Source organism: Macrobrachium nipponense, chromosome 18, assembly GCF_015104395.2.
Source record: "Macrobrachium nipponense isolate FS-2020 chromosome 18, ASM1510439v2, whole genome shotgun sequence".
Lineage (NCBI taxonomy): Eukaryota > Metazoa > Arthropoda > Malacostraca > Decapoda > Palaemonidae > Macrobrachium > Macrobrachium nipponense.
In genome coordinates, this window is record NC_087211.1 from 74,302,120 (window position 1) to 74,319,619 (window position 17,500).

Sequence of the window (17,500 nt, forward strand, 5' to 3'; positions counted from 1 at the left end):
TACGGTCGTAGAAACTTTGCATCTAAATGGTGTATAACATAAAGAGAGTGTTTGAGTGGACTACCATTATCTAAGGCAAAGAGGGAGTGTGTTTGCCGTGTGAGATAAGAAAACAGGACTATCTTCAAAGACTCTTCTTATCTTCTTTTTGCACCCATGCACCCACTAACAACACCCCCCCCCACTTACACCTCAATCTCTCTCTCTCTCTCTCTCTCCCCTCTTGCCTTTTCACCCCGAAGTGCGCTCTACTTATGTTCCTTTGATCTGCGGCTGGAAAAGAGATAGGAGAAAGAAGAGGTGAAAGTCCAAGTCTCTCTCTCTCTCTCTCTTTCCACTTTGCTGGGAAAACTGAAGCGTGGTCTATTCATGTTGCTATAACTGGTATCAGGTTATGGCCTCTCTCTCTCTCTCTCTCTTTAAATTCGCACTGAAAATATAAACAGAAGCAATTCTGTCAAAATCTTGCGGCTTTGAAATCACCCAGAAGGCATTTCCTTTCAACAGACCAATCTGAAATTCACGAAATTCATGAAATTCATCCAATCCTGTCCTCTGAGGAGAATCCAGAGGCTTCAAAGGGAATGGCTGAACAAGTGCTCAGCGGGGGAAACTTCCATACAGTTCCGAACTTTGGCAGTACCATGAAAACTGTGAGCGTCGTAAATATTTGAGTTATTATCGCACCTTTAAGCAAGGTTTTTTGCAACCTTTAGTAAGTGTTTTGCGATAAGGCTTTTAGCAAGACCAGCATCTTACTCGAATAACTATCGGCAACATGATTCACAGCTTTGTTTAGCAAAGGACCAATGGATTTTTGTATGAAAAGTATTGATTGATTGATTGATTGGTTAGTTCTTACTGGCGTCGTGTAAGAAAAGGAACTTAATCATTTTCACGGGGATGGGACTGATCTCCAGTATCCATCTGATAGTCAACTTGATGTATAGGTACATATATTTTATATATATATATATATATATATATATATATATATATATGTATATACATATATATATATATATATATATATATATATATCTATGTATATATATATATATATATATATATATAATATCTATATATATATATATATACATATATATTAAATGAGGATGGAGGGATTATATAACCTCTACAACTATTTTTGGAGTGACAGTTTACAATTATTGTTTCTTTTGTCAAAAATACGTTCGATAATACTGAACCTGCTCTGCTCTTAAGTTTCTAAAGCAACGGACCACCTCTTGAGCATGTCTCTTTTTCCTCTTTTTGTAATTTTTTTTTGTGAAGGCTATATAAAGATGGTTCCTTTCATATATTGGCATCTGCTGGTGTCTAAAGGATGTTGGTCAGGTTCATAACTGTTCGTTTTCAACGTCATATTATCTTATGTTTGTTCATGCCATCATCTTCCTTAGACCCGAAAAAAACAGGTATAAAACAGTGGGCTCGACCCCGAAGAATGAGACATAAACGCAAATCAAATGATGGAAGGTTACATGAGTCAGGGAATACAAAAGCTAGAAGAGAATTCATAGACCTGGTAGTAAATTAAGAGTAATTGAAGAAAGAAGCAGCGTGGTAGATATGACAAGGCTGGTTGAGGGAGGGTGACCTTCCTCGAACTAATCAAACTAATTAAATGGTATATATTTCCCTCTTTTGCTGACTCACTGATTGCCTGATGTAAAATGGCGTCACAACAAACATGGTCACTGAAGCCCTGATAGGAATGGTCTGATTAAAGTCTAGCAGCTTCCTTATCATTACATAGATTACATCGATATCATCTACATTACGTTGTCCTGCATTTTCCTGTTTAAGACATTTTTCCAAGATAGTTGAATGTGGATTTCGTTTCCGTATATCATCTGAGTTCATATGTCACCAAAAACACACATATACACACTACCACGGAAGCACATTTGCGTTTTAAATACCAGGGTATTGATACTCTAATACTACGGGAATAAACCAAATATCAAAGAAACACTCAGAGGGAGACTAGAGATGGCTATCAAAGATAAATGGATAGAAAACCATTCCCTTCTTTGATAGTAAAAGTTTCAGATAAAATCATTCGATCGCATTAAACTTGAAAAAAACTTCCGGAAAGCTTGAAAAAAAAAAGTTTCTCATTGATTCTTTCTTTCGTAAAAACTAATTTATTTTTCCTTGAAATACTATGTATAACATAATGACTTGTGAAACACATTCATAAAATACATGTAAAGTACAATATATATGTTTATTTATATACAGATATATACATACACACAAACACACACAGACATATATGTACATAAATATATTATAAGTTTATATGCATATATATATATAACAAAATAAATTAAAATTCGCAGAATCCATAAGTAAACATAAAGCACAAGACCGTAAAAAATAAATAGATATAAATAAATAAAATAATTATTGTCTCTCTGCAGGTTACAACAAGAAGACGAGGTCACCCAAGTCGCCGAGATCACCCAAGAGCCCTCGCTCGCCGAAATCCCCTCGCAGTAACAAGAGCACCTCGCCTCTCAGTCCCAGATGGGCCCACAGGCACTGTCCCAAACACTGTCCCCACGCCGTTCAACAGGTGAGAGAGAGAGAGTTACAAGGATTAGGATGTCTCAAAGACTTGTTAGTCCATCCGAGGAGACATCGTGTGCTCACTTATCTCTAGGAGCAGGTTATACTGTTCATTCACAGTGTCCTAAGATTTTGTCTAGGTTTCTATCAAACTCTTCCACACTGTTGCCGTTTACAACTTCTGGTGGCAACTTATTTCATATGTCACATATCTTGTATGTAAAGAAGTTCCCACAGAGAGAGAGAGAGAGAGAGAGAGAGAGAGAGAGAGAGAGAGACTTAAAAACGATTCTGCAGGTAAGACAGACATTGATGTATTAATTGATGCCAAGTTCTTCATTCTTCAACAGAGAGAGAGAGAGAGAGAGAGAGAGAGAGAGAGATCTTTGAAACTTAATAAGGAATATACTAAGTCTACCTAATGATCTTCAGTTCTAGAGAAAAATACCTGTTCGTAAAAGATCCCAAATGAGGTAAAGGGATGCCTTGAAAGAGACTGAGAATCATTAGGAAAATTAACTTAGAAACTTTTGCCGCTGATCTCACTTCCGCCTAATAGCATCTTGAACTTAGCCGCGGGAAATGGCGTTCTACTAAACAAGTTTTTTTTTTTCATGCTGAATCCTATACCTGGCGGCCGTAAATAAAAAAGAAAAAAAAACAGATGAGAAGCCTAACTCCAAAAGGGGATACTTATATAAAGAAGTAAATGTAAGGCAGGAGAGAGATAGAGAGACGGAGGCTTACTTTCACGGCAGCTATGAACCACCTCTAAAAAGAAGAAGCATTATAAGCGCACGTGGCTTCACCTTTTAGGCAATCCTCTCGGGATACCACCCTTATATATATATATATATATATATATATATATATATATATATATATATATATATATATATATATATATATATATATATATACCGCCTTCAGACACTGGGACGCCAACCTAGCTCACTAAACTAGCCCGGAATAGAAACAAACAAGAGCGTAAAGATTAAGACCAGTGGGTTAAACCAATGAAGCGGATGTGGAGCCTCTTAAAAGAAGGGGGATTATAGAAATCGAGGAAAACAAAAAGCAGGAAGATAATTCCAAAGCCAGGCAATAGAAAGAAAGAAACAGCACCAAGCAGCAAGAATTCTTGATGACTTCTTTCACTCTGCCGTAATGGTATACAAGACAATCAGTTTTGACATTGATAATGTTGATTGGTTCTATAAAGCACTGTATAATGCCGTAAGAACTTTTATTGGCCGATTAATACACACATTATTTGTGCATGACAACAATTCCCAAAATGAACCGGCAGTTATTTGCCGACTAATATGCAGGATTATTGTTTGTCAAACATTCTTGAAATGAATGACCAATTCTGGTGAATGATACAGAGGTTAATTGTATATTACAACCATTCTTACAGCGAAAGTCAGAGGTATTGGGTGATTGACGTCAGGTGAATGGTACTCGTATATGGCGACCAATCCTAAAACACACCGGTTGTTTTTGGTCGATCAATGCACAAATTAATGACACATGTCCACTATTTCTAAAAGTCATCAACAGTCAGCTGTTTGCTGTGTATCAATCAGTGTGTACTCAAAGGTATTAATCCCCCGTGGATACACAGCACTGGCTGAGGTGTTGCGTGTATTCTGCGTGACACAGCAACTGAACTTCAGTTTGGAATAAACATTGGGGATTAAAGCTGCCTCCAAAGGAGGCAGCTGACCCATGAAAATAAAATTCGTGTTTTAAAAACAGGATCGCGCCAAAGCCCTTGAATTCACACGGGCGTCAAAAGAATGGGCAAAAAGTATTGGTAAAATGGCTTGAATGAAAATACGTAGGAGGTGGGAGAGTCTGGGGCATCCCCATATGTACATACCTGGATGGGTTGATCTGGTGGGGGGTGGGGGGGCTGTCACACACTGTATTTCATAATGGTCGATTTCCTGTCGGTCTGTGAGGGGAAAAGTGAGCTATATTAGTTTTTCGATTTCTTCATAGTAAACTATACTCTGTTTTTTTTTTCATCTGTCCACCCGCCTGTGGTGTTTGCGTATGGTAACACAGCATCCCGGGCTTTAGATAGTTATGCTATGTGTAAGTTTTAGGTAAATAAAAGGATATCTGGGCGTACATTTGCAACTGAAAAGTGTTTCAATAATTTACTGTATGCGAATTACACCGTTAGTATTCGAAATAGGGTTATTATTATTGTTGAATGTAAGGTGAATGTAACTATCTAAAGCCCGGGACGCAGTGTTACCATACGCAAACACTACACGCTGGTGGACAGATGGAAAAAAACAGAGTATAGCTGCGAATTGCATTGTCAATTTATGCAATTTTTCTGCAATGCCATTTTCTCCACTGCATTTCAAGATTGAACTCTTATTTTATCAAAATTACATAAACAAATGTCGCAAAAATTTTTCTTGTTATTAGCGAAATATTGTTTTGTTGGTAATCTGCCAGAACAGGCTCTTGCTTTTTAAATGGGCATCCACAGTAAAATGATTAATTTCCTAGACACATGTCAGAAACGTATCGCATACAGATCACAAACAGGTAGAAAACAAGTCAACGACAGTGAGTGGAGAAAGGACTTTTGGCAAATGCTAGATGATCGTACGAAGCACTGGTTAGAAATGCCAATAAGTCGTTGACGCGTATTCAACCTGTTTATGATGTGTATGCAATAAGTTGCCGACGCGTATTTATGACCTGGTTAACTGTAGTGTAGAAACAATCCAAAATCCCTGTAGTAAACATGAATACAGGACTGATAAATGGTGCTATAACTATTATTTTTGGTATTGCTCAACAGTTGCTGCGAATGTTAACAATCTCTCTCTCTCTCTCTCTCTCTCTCTCTCTCTCTCTCTCAATCCTTAAGCATCTTAAGAAATAAGTCCAACCATAAAAGAGAAATGAATAAATCCGTACACGATAAAATATATCAAAACAAACTATTTTCTTGTCTGTATGAGAATAAACTCCATAAGACAAGAGGCGGTTTTTTATTTCCTAGCAAGAAAATATATCAAAACAGCAAACTCGGCTCCCATAAAAAAAAAAAAAAAATCCTTCACAACAAGGACAACAAGTGCGCGCGAGAACATTGCTTTCAGAAGCAGGAAACGATTTTTGCATTGTCTGGTACACAAAAGCATATGAAGGACTGCTTCTTTACGTGAGAGCAATTCCACTAACGACATATACAAGACAAAAAAAAAAAAAAAAAAAAAAAAAAAAAAAAAGAGCTGTGTGCCCAGCAAATAGAAACTGCCGAAGTGCTTTCGCTGGCAAGAGATTTGCCAATAGCTCTGCCAAGAAGATTTTGTTTCTTTTCATTTTAGCTTTTCTGTTTTTCATCTTATTTCTTGGAGGTTGTTGGGGGGTGGTTATTCAAACACGAAGAAAACACGAAATGGGTGAGAGGAAGAGATTAGAAATTCTAGATTTCACCAGGAAGGTAACGATAAACCCGTTTCTTAAAAGAACGAAGTTGATAAGACTTGGAGAAAAACAAACATATTTGGATTCCGTTCATCGGCGTTGAGAATATTTTGTGATAAAAGACTCACACACACAAGGGCAGAAAGATTTCGTTTCGAAACCCTATCGAAAATAGGAGGTAGCCAGCCCGTGGGCCGAAAAGAAGAGATATGAGCCCCAGTCGTTTTCGCCCGGTGTGATCACGGAAATCAATTAGCTGTCTCAATTAACGGAGCCTGGAGGGAGGCTGTAACGATGTGTTGTTAATTAAGAAGAATTACATCAGGTTCCTTTAACACGGTTTCTAAAAGGTGGTTGGTAACCTCTCTCTCTCTCTCTCTCTCTCTCTCTCTCTCTCTCTAAAATTAATGAGTGTTGCTGTTAAATTGTTACTTGCTACCTCTCTCTCTCTCTCTCTCTCTCTCTCTACAGAATAACACAAAACCTTCCTTAGAATTTGAAGTAAATATTCGTGATATTTTTTTTTAGTCTCTCTCTCTCTCTCTCTCTCTCTCTCTCTCTCTCTAGAATAACCCAAAACCCAAAAGTAAATATTCATGATACTTTTGTTAATCTCTCTCTCTCTCTCTCTCTCTCTCTCTCTCTCTCTCTCTCTCTCTCTCTCTCTTAGGAAGGGAAATTATTGAGAGGGTTCCTAATTACTTTTAAGGTTTTGTCAATTCCTTTTAGCCTCTCTTTTTCTGCCTTCCTATCTATCTGACTGAGAAAGATCACCTGACCATTCACCGATGCTTTTAAATATGTGAGTTTTTCGCATTTCTTTCTTTCGAGCTACCTCATCTCGCTCTTTTCAATAGTTGAATGACTAGAGTATTTTGAACCTCTCTCTCTCTCTCTCTCTCTCTCTCTCTCTCTCTCTCTCTCTCCAGGATTCCAGATTTCTAATTTATTCTCTTTTATTTATTTGATCATCAACGATTCTCCTTTCACTCCTTTCGTTCTAAATATCTTCTTTGTTCATTCTCCAGTTTCTCTTACAGAAGTCTTCTTCTTTGTATCTCCTTATTTCTTACGCGGACTAAATCCTTCCATCGATGCAGAGTGATCGATATTCCTTGAAGCCGAAACAGGACGAGAAATAAATCTACGACGAATGAAATGAACACCGCGACTGAGAAGCAATACAAAAGAAAAAAGAAACACCATTCGCCCAAGTGGAGTCTTTATTCCCGTATCTTCAGCCGCAGAACCGAGAAATGGCTTAAAGAGAATGACATGCTGTATGAACGAGGGCCTCTTTATGCAAGAGCAGAGAGAAAAAAGAAGAGGATAAAATAGGTTTGTTAGCGATGACGTCACGTGAAAGGCCATTCAAATGTCATATGGCTGACGTCATGATTCACGCAGCGACCGCGGTATCTCGTCGAAGAGGAATCGGTGGTGAATATCGTGCGGATGATCGATAGTTCTCGGTTGTAAAGAGCAGATCAGGAAGTCTGTCATTCACTGATAGATGGGGAAAGGTCGAGGTGGAAGTCATCTTTTGTATTTTATTAAGCAGCATTTTTCTTCACTCAAGCGGCTGAGTTGTGAGTAGCGTGCATTTGAAGGAAGGGTATTCCAGATGCAGGTTTTCTAGGAGGATAATATAGTGACTAGAAAGGTCTCGCGCAATTACGTTACAGTCCTGCCGTCTAATATTTTGCTCCAAGTAGCCAAAATAAAGAGTCAAAAACTGAAGTTACCCATATTATCTATCTATGACAAATACTTGTAACTTAGTACAACATTTAGAGGCAATATGCCATAAAAGATGCCACAAAAATATCCTCATCTGATACTACCTTACCACGTAATCGGTTGCTCACCTTTTCTTGGATGACTATCGTACATTAGCCAAACAATTATCAGACATAAAATATCTTATTTACGATGACTCATCCAAAAGCATACCACTTAATTCAGTAACATGACTCAAAACAAGGTCGATGTTTCGCATGACCTATGACTAACCTTTATTATACAAGGATGGCTTCGTGACAGACACTTTTCCCTTTAATTAACTCCTGACATTTAACTTACATTCGTCTCAGGATAAGTAAGGCGAGCGGCGTTCCCCTCCAACACAGAAGGAACACCGCAATGCTGTTTATCATAAACAGAGAGAGAGAGAGAGAGGAGAGAGAGAGAGAGAGAGAGAGAGAAGGTTGCTAGACTCATGTCTATATGGGATGATGAGAGAGAGAGAGATAGAGGATGATGGGAGAGAGAGAGAGAAGGGAAGATAGAGAGAGGTTTTTGCTAGACTCATATCTATATGAGAGAGAGAGATAGAGAGAGAGAGAGAAGTTGCTAGCCTCATGTCTATATAAGGGATGATGAGATAGAGAGAGAGAGAGAGAGAAGAGGAGGAAGGTTTGCTAGGTCATCATGTCTATATAAGGAATGATAGAAGAGAGAGAGAGAGAGAGAGAGAGAGAGAGAGAGAGAGAAGGTTGCTAGACTCATGTCTATATAGGGATGAGAGAGAGAGAGAGAGAGAGAGAGAGAGAAGGTTGCTAGACTCATGTCTATATAGGGATGAGAGAGAGAGGAGAGAGGAGAAGAGAGAGAAAGGTTTTGCTAAGCCTCATGTCTATATAAGGATGATGAGAGAGAGAGAGAAGAGAGAGAAGAGAGAGAGAAGAGAGAGAAAAAGGTTGCCTAGGGCTCATGTCTATATAAGGATGATGGGAGAGAAGAGAGAGAGAGAGAGAGATTAGCGAGAGTGAGAAAGGTTTGCTAGCCTCATGTCTTATAGGTAGATGGAGAGATAGAGAGAGAGAGAGAGAGAGAGAGAGAAGTTGCTAGCCTTAAGTCTATAAGGATGATGAGAGAGAGAGATCTGAGGGAGATGAGTGAGAGAGAGAGAGAGAGGGAGTTGACTAGCCTCATGTCTATATAAGGATGATGAGAGAGTGAGAGAGAGAGATGCAGACTCGCTAGGGATGAGAGAGAGATGATGAGAGAGAGAGAGGGGAGAGTTATCGCGGAGTATGGTTATATAAAGGATGATGAGAGAGAGAGATGAGAGCGGAGAGAGAGAGAGAGAGCGGTTGCTAGCCTAAGTCATATAGGGATAGTAGAGAGAGAGAGACGAGAGATGAGAGAGGAGAAGAGAGGGAGAGGTTCCTAGCCTTATGCTTATACACAAAACTAACAAACCAAAAAAAAAAAAAAAATTGCTACAGTCACTAACAAACTTTGGAGATTACTGTCAAAATTCAGTCAATTTACAACTGACTACAACAGCGGTTGTATTAAGAGTTACAACCATGATATTGTTGCCCCAAGAAGCGCCAGACGTGCCAAAGGGTTATAATAACAACGCACGGTGTCTCCAAGGAAGAGGATCGCATAAGGCAGGGTTGTGAACACTTTTATGGATGGCAATTTCCCATAAATGGTGAACGATCCTATTTTTAGATTAATGGCCAACGCTCTTCTATTTTTATGGGATGTGGCGAGATTAAATAATAGTTTCATCGGTGCTCAGATCAGCGCGGACGTCACCAATTTGCCCAAAAAACATGGGGTTTGAAACCCTATCTCGTGAATTCACTGAAGAAGTTGCATCACATGGGATCTGAACCTGGTCTCACGTTTGTATAGCAAGAATTATATAGTAAGAATTATGACCATTACACCAGGAGACTCAGTTTAAATACATACATACATACACACTATACATATATATACACACACACATATATATATATATATATATATATATATATATATATATATATATATATATATATATATATATATAAGTCAAATCACATTTCCGTGATTCATATGCATATATCGAGCTACAATGTCCTTTAATATCTAATTCGCTCTACCTCGGCCCCAATTAATATATTTTCATATATGCTTAACCGAAGGGGAATTTTTTCTCGATAATAGATTTGCCTGGACCAGGGCGCGAACCTATGGGATCCTTTCAAACCCAGCTTCATGACGTTCCTGGGTTTGAAAGGATCCATAGGTTCGCGCCCTGGTCCAGGCAAATCTATTATCGGGAAAAAATTCCCCTCCCTTCGGTTAAGGCATATATGAAAATATATTAATTCTGAGGTAGAGCGAATTTAGATATTAAAAAGACATTGTAGCTCGGATATATGTATATGAATCACGGAAAGGTGATTTGACTTATAGATTTGGGCTACGTGCTGTTTTAAAAGCACTACAAAAAAACACTACCGGAGTCGAGGTGGGTTGATGTTGTCTCCAAAACCACTAATTACCTGCGCGCGAAAGGTATATGAGGGTGAGAGGCGACGAACTTTTAGCCTCTCGCGGTGGTGTAGTAGGTAAAAGCTTCACTGACGTTCTGGGTTTGTTTGAAAGGATCCATAGGTTCGCGCCCTGGTCCAGGGCAAATCTATTATCGAGAAAAAAAAATCCCCTTCGGTTAAGCATATATGAAAATATATTTAATTCCGAGGTAGAGCGAAATTAGATATTAAAGGACTTGTAGCTCGATATATGTATATGAATCACGGAAAAATGTGATTTGACTTATAGATGGCTACCGTGCTGTCAAAAAGCACTACAAACACACAGGAGTCGAGGTGGGTTGATGTTGTCTCCAAACCACTAATTGACCTCGCGCGAAAGGTATATGAGGGTGAGAGGGCGACATGAACTTTTAGCCTCTCGCGGTGTAGTAGGTAAAAGCTTCACTGACGTTCCTGGGTTTGAAAGGATCCATAGGTTCGCGCCCTGGTCCAGGCAAATCTATTATCGAGAAAAAATTCCCCTTCGGTTAAGCATATATGAAAATATATTAATTCCGAGGTAGAGCGAATTAGATATTAAAGGACATTGTAGCTCGATATATGTATATGAATCACGGGAAATGTGATTGACTATAGATTGGCTACGCTGTCAAAAAGCACTACAAACACTACCGGAGTCGAGGTGGGTTGATGTTGTCTCCAAACCACTAATTACCTGCGCGCGAAAGGTATATGAGGGTGAGAGGCGACATGAACTTTTAGCCTCTCGCGGTGGTGTAGTAGGTAAAAGTTAAAAGCTTCACTGACGTTCCTGGGTTTGAAAGGATCCATAGGTTCGCGCCCGTGGTCCAGGCAAATCTATTATCGAGAAAAAATTCCCCTTCGGTTAAGCATATATGAAAATATATTAATTCCGAGGTAGAGCGAATTAGATATTAAAGGACATTGTAGCTTGATATATATATATATATATATATATATATATATATATATATATATATATATATAGTATATATATATATACATATATATATATATATATATATATATATATATATATATATATATATATATATATATATACATACTATATATATATATAGATATATATATATATATATATATATATATATATATATATATATATATATATATATATATATATATATATATATATACTGTTAAAACAGCATTCCACGTAATGAAAGGAGCCCATAAAATCGCCAAAACGTAGAAGGTACACTTGGAGTTTTTATGGGCGCCTTTTATATTTATGTATACATTATAGATTCGTATATATATAGAATTATATACACTGGATGTAGATATAAATATTTATACATACATATATAATTTTTTTTTTTTATGAAGACTAAAAATAACTTTCGTCCTTCTGGACACACGACTTGACTGATTTCCTTCCGATTCGCTTCAGTGTCCGTAGGAAGATGGTTCAAAACAGCGGCGTCTTCTTACTTTCTATCGCTCAGCTTCACAATAATTATCTCTGTCCTCCACCTCTCGTTATTTATCGCTTTCCTTCTCAGTGTTAACATCTATTTCTTATATAATTCCCTTCTCTGTCTCTCTCTCTCTTTATAGTATCTTTAACTATGACCCAATATCCCAACGTCTCTCTCTAACTCCTGCAATTACTATCTCTCTTTATTTCTCTCCCCTTAAGTGTACTGTTTTCCTTTGTATATTTTATGCCTGCCTGCCTCTCTCTCTCTCTCTCTCTCTCTCTCTCTCTCTCTCTCTCTCTCCTGAACTTTCCTCTTTGCCTCAGCCACCGGAGAATGTCAAAACGCAAAGCCGACCCACACGCAGGTAGGTGTCTATCAATGAAGGTATCAGAGATCGGAGTTTATATTCAGTTCCGCTCCCACGTAGGTTGCATTTTCTTTCATACATCGAAACGTTTTTATTGCGCGTGGAAAGTTTTTTTTTTTTTTTTTTTTTACATTATCCTTTTGGCGGCCCCTCTCTCTCTCTCTCTCTTTGCCTAATTTGTGACAAACGTTTTTATTGGGCGTAACATTTTTTTTCCAAAATGTTTTTTTTCCTTTTGGCGTTGTTGGTCTCTCTCTCTCTCTCTCATTTGTGACTGAAATGTTTTCATTGGTGTAAAATATTTTCTTTAATACGTTTCTCTCTCTCTCTCTCTCTTTCTGGGGAAGAACATTTTTCCTAAGATTTTTTCCCCTTTTGGCATTGTTGGTCGGTCTCTCTCTCTCTCTCTCTCTCTCTCTCTCTCTCTCTCTCTCTCTCTCTCTTATGAATGAAAAGTTTTTACTGCGAGTGTAAATAAGTTCTTAAATCTTCAGTTTACACGAACGTTTTTACTAATATTTCTTTTTTGATGCAGCTGGTATCTGTTTCTTGTTCCTGGTTTTATTCTTATCTTTCATCATATTTTGAATAAATAAAGGGAAACATAAATCTGTATATAGGTAAATAAATTCAAACATGAAGAGAAATAAAAATGGAACTCAAGATAAATCTACGCCCAAATAGGAAACGTTCTGAAATTCTGAAAAATGATTTTATAAAAAAATAAATATAACAAAATTATTATAATGAAAAATAATGTATAAGAAATGAGTAAATTGAATCAACGATAAAATTGAAAACCCAAAACTAAAAGAAAGAAAGAAACCGTCTGAAAACCCAAAATAAAGGAAAGGAAAAAAGAAAGAAAGAAAGCATCTAAAAAACAAAAAAAAGGAAGAAAGAAAGCAAGCGTCTAAAAACCAAAAAGAAAGAAAGAAAGCGGCTAAAAACGAAAACGAAAGAAAGAAAGAAAAAATGTCTAAAAAACCAAACAGAAAGAAAAACGAAAGAAAGAAATCGTCTAAAAACCAAAAGAAAAGAAAGAAATAAATAAGAAAGAAAGAAAGAAAGAAAGATTGCGTTTTAAAACGCAAAAAAAGAAAGAAAAGAAATCGGCTAAAAACCAAGAATAAAGAAACGAAACGCGGGCTAAAACCAAGAATAAAGAAAGAAAGCGGCTCAAAAACCAAGAAGAAAGAAAGAAAGAGCTAAAAACCAAGAGAAAGAAAGAAACAGCGTCTAAAAAAAAAACCAAGTAAAAGGAAAGAAAGCGGTCTAAAAACAATTAAGAAGAAAGAAAGAAAGCGTCTAAAAACCAAGAAAAGAAAGCATAAAAAACAAGAAGAAGAAGAAAGGAAAGCGTCTAAAAAACCAAGAGAAGGGAAGAAGCGGCTAAAAACAAAAGAAGAAAGAAAGAAAGCGGCTAAAAAAGAAGAAAAGAAAGAAAGCGGCTAAAAAAACCAATAAGAAAGGAAAGGAAATAAAAAGTGGCTAAAAAAGAAGAAAAGAAAAGAAGAAGAAAGCGTCTAAAAACCAAAAAGAAAGAAAGAAAGTGTCTAAAAACCAAAAAGAAAGAAAGAAAGCGTCTAAAAACCAAGAAGAAGAAAGCATTAAAAAACCAAGAAGAAAGAAAGAAAGCGTCTAAAAAACCAAGAAGAAGAAAGAAGCGGCTAAAAACCAAGAAGAAAGAAAGAAAGCGGCTAAAAACAAGAAGAAAGAAAGAAAGGGCGCTAAAAAACCAAGAAGAAAGAAAGAAAGGGCTAAAAACCAAGAAGAAAAAAGAAAAGAAAGCGTCTAAAACAAGAAAAGAAAGAAAGCATAAAAAAAAACCAAGAAGAAGAAAGAAAGTCTAAAAACCAAGAATAAGGAAAGAAAGCGGCTATAAACCAGGAAGAAAGAAAAGAAAAGCGCTAAAAACAAGAAGAAAGAAGGAAAGCGGGCTAAAAACCAAGGAGAAGAAAGAAAGTGGCTAAAAACCAGGAAAGAAAGAAAGAAAAGCGGCTAAAAACCAAGAAAAGAAAGAAAGCGTCTAAAACCAAAGAAGAAAGAAAGGAAAGCGGCCCCTAAAAACCAAGAAGAAAGAAAGAAAGCGCTCGAAAACCAAGAAGAAGGGAAAGAAAGCGGCTAAAAACAAGAAGAAAGAAAGAAGCGGCTTAAAAAACCAAGAAGAAAGAAAGAAAAGCGTCAAAAAACCAGAAGAAAAGAAAGAAAGCGGCTAAAAACCAAAAGAAAAAGAAAGGAAAGAAAGGCGGCTAAAAAACAAGGAGAAAGAAAGGAAAGCGGCCTAAAAACCAAGAAGAAGAAAGAAAGCGCTAAAAAACCAAGGAAGAAAGGAAAGAAAGCGGCTAAAAACCAGAAAGAAAGAAAGAAAGCGGCTAAAAACCCAAGAAAGAAAGGAAAGAAAGCGGTTAAAAAACCAAGAAGAAAGAAAAAGAGAGCGCTAAAAACCAAGAAGAAATAAAGAAAAGTGCGGTCTAAAAACCAAGCCAAGAAGAAAGAAAGAAATCGTTACAAGGAAGAAAGAAAGAAGCAAAAATCTAAAAACCAAGAGAAAAAAGAAATGGCATAAAAAACCAAGAAAGAAAAGAAAGTGCATCTAAAAACCAAGAAGAAAGAAAGGAAAGCGGCTAAAAACCAAGAAAGAAAGAAAGAAGCGGCTAAAAACCTAACCAAGTCGAAGAAAGAAAGAAGCGGTGGCTAAAAACCCAAAGAGGAAAAGAAGAAATGTAAAGCAGCTAAAAACCAAGAAGAAAGAAAGAAAGCGGCTAAAAAACAAGGAGAAGGAGGAAGGAAAGCGGCCAAAAAAATAAAAACCAAGAAAGGAAGAAAGACAGAAAGAAACTCCTAAAAACCAAGAAGAAAGGAAAGAAAGCGCTAAAAACCAAGGAAGAAAGAAAAGAAAAGCGGCTAAAAACCAAGAAGAAAGAAATAAAAAAGAAAGCGCTCTAAAAAAACAAGAAGAAAGAAAGAAGTGGCTAAAAACCAGAAGAAAGAAGAAAAAGCGTAAAAATCTAAAAACCAAGAAGAAAGAAAAAAGCGGCCTAAAAACCAAGAAGAAGGAAAGAAAGGGGCTAAAAACCCAAGAAGAAAAGAAAAGAAAGTGGCTAAAAACCAAGAAGAAAGAAAGAAAGAAGCATCCTAAAAAAAACCAAGAAGAAGAAAGAAAGCAAAAATCTAAAAACCAAAAGGAAAGAAAGCAAAAATAAAAAAACCAGAAGAAAGAAAGAAAGCGCCTAAAAAACCCAAGAAGAAGAAAAAAAGAAAGGCGGCTAAAACCCAAGAAGAAAGAAAGAAAGCGGCTAAAAAACCAAGAAGAAAGAAAGAAAGCATCTCCCAAAAACAAAAGAAGAAAGAAAGAAAGCGGCTAAAAAACCAAGAGAAAGAAAAGAAACGGTCCCAAAGTTAAAAACAAGAAAAAAGAAAGAAAGAAAGCATCTAAAAACCAAAAAGAAAGAAAGAAAATCGGTTAAAAACCAAGAAAAAAGAAAGAAAGCAAAGCATTCTTTAAAAACCAAGAAGAAAGAAAAAAGCACTAAAAACCAAAAGAAAGAAAGAAAGCGTCAAAAAACCAAGAAGAAAGAAAGAAAGAAGCGGCTAAAAACCAAGAAGAAGAAAGAAAGCAGCTAAAAACCAAGAATGAAGAAAGAAATCGGTTAAAAACAAAAAAACCAAGAAGAAAGAAAGAAAGCATCTAAAAACCAAAAAGAAAGAAAGAAAGCGGCTAAAAACCAAAAAAAAAAAGAAAGAAGAAAGCGGCTAAAACCAAGAAGAAAAGAGAAAGCGGCTAAAAACAACCGAAGAAAGAAAGAAAGCACTCTAAAAACCAAGAAGAAAGAAAGAAAGCGGCTTAAAAACCAAAAAGAAAGAAAGAAAGCGTCTAAAAACCAAAAAGAAAGAAGAAAGAAAGTGTCTAAAAACCAAGAAGAAAGAAAGAAAGCGGCTAAAACCCAGAAGAATGAAAGAAATCGGTTAAAAAACCAAGAAGAAAGAAAGAAGCGGCTAAAAACCAAGAAGAAAAGAAAGGAAAGCGGCTAAAAACCAAAAGAAAGAAAAGAAAGCGCTAAAAACCAAGAAGAAAGAAAGAAATCGGTTAAAAAAACCAAGAAGAAAGAAAGAAAGCATCTAAAAACCAAAAAGAAAGAAAGAAAGCATCTACCAAGAAGAAGAAAGAAAGCATCTAAAAACCAAGAAGAAGGAAAGAAAGCGGTTAAAAACCAAGAAGAAAGAAAAGAAAGCGGCTACCAAGAAGAATGAAAGAAATCGGTTAAAAACCAAGAAAGAATGAAAGAAATGGTTTTTAAAAACCAAGAAGAAAGAAAGAAAGCGGCTGGGGAAAAACCAAGAAGAATGATAGAAATCGGTTTAAAACCAAAAAGAAAGAAAGAAAGCGTCTAAAAACCAAGAAGAAAGAAAGAAAGCGGCTAAAAACCAAGAAAAGAAAGAAAGAAAGCGGCTAAAAACCAAGAAGAAAGAAAGAAAGCGTCTAAAAACCAAGAAGAAAGAAAGAAAGCATAACAAACCAAGAAGAAAGAAAGAAAGCGTCTAAAAACCAAGAAGAAAGAAAGAAAGCATAAAAAACCAAGAAGAAAGAAAGAAAGCGTCTAAAAACCAAGAAGAAGAAAGAAACGTGGCTAAAAACCAAGAAGAAAGAAAGGAAGAGGCTAAAAACAAGAAGAAAGAAAGAAAGAAAAGTGGCTAAAAACCAAGAAGAAAGAAAGAAAGAAAAAAACGTCTAAAAACCAAGAAGAAAGAAAGAAAGAAAAAAGTCTAAAAACCAAGAAGAAAGAAAGAAAGAAAGAAAGAAAGCTTTTAAAACCTAAATAAGAAATAAAAAAAGCGTCTAAAAACCAAAAAGACAGAAAGAAAGATAGAAAGTGTGAAAGCTTCAGAAAACCAAAAGTAAAGGAAAGAAAGAAATACAGAGAGGAATTAAAAACAGAAAAAGAAAGAAAGGGTCTGAAAAATGAAAAATAAAGGCGAAAGAGAGAGAGAGAGAGAGAGAGAGAGAGAGAGAGAGAGAGAGAGATTCCCATAACCTTGAGCCGAGGTCGACGCAAATCTCCACAAGTCGTTTTCAACAAATTATTCCCATTTAACTTCGGAACTTTAAGTTCGATCCGGAATCAGTCAATGTCAGTCTCCCTGTTGGCGAAAATCATTTAGGTATTTCTTGCTCTATTTGTTAGGGGAAAGACTTCGAATTATTATTATTATTATTATTATTATTATTATTATTATTATTATTATTATTATTGGAGAAACAAATCCACATGTATGGGTGCATGTAATCAAAAATAAATCTATAAAAAGATCTTTCGGGAATCTGC

The 17,500-nt window shown here is 36.5% G+C and overlaps 1 protein-coding gene across 1 annotated transcript in view; it reads left to right on the top strand.

The window, feature by feature from the left end:
• Nucleotides 1–17,500, top strand: part of LOC135197185 (uncharacterized) — a 120,644-nt gene that overhangs the window by 37,521 nt on the left and 65,623 nt on the right. The window contains exon 2 of the mRNA XM_064224179.1: nt 2,448–2,602. Coding sequence (XP_064080249.1) covers nt 2,448–2,602 — 155 coding nt within the window. The remainder of the gene's footprint in view (nt 1–2,447; nt 2,603–17,500) is intronic.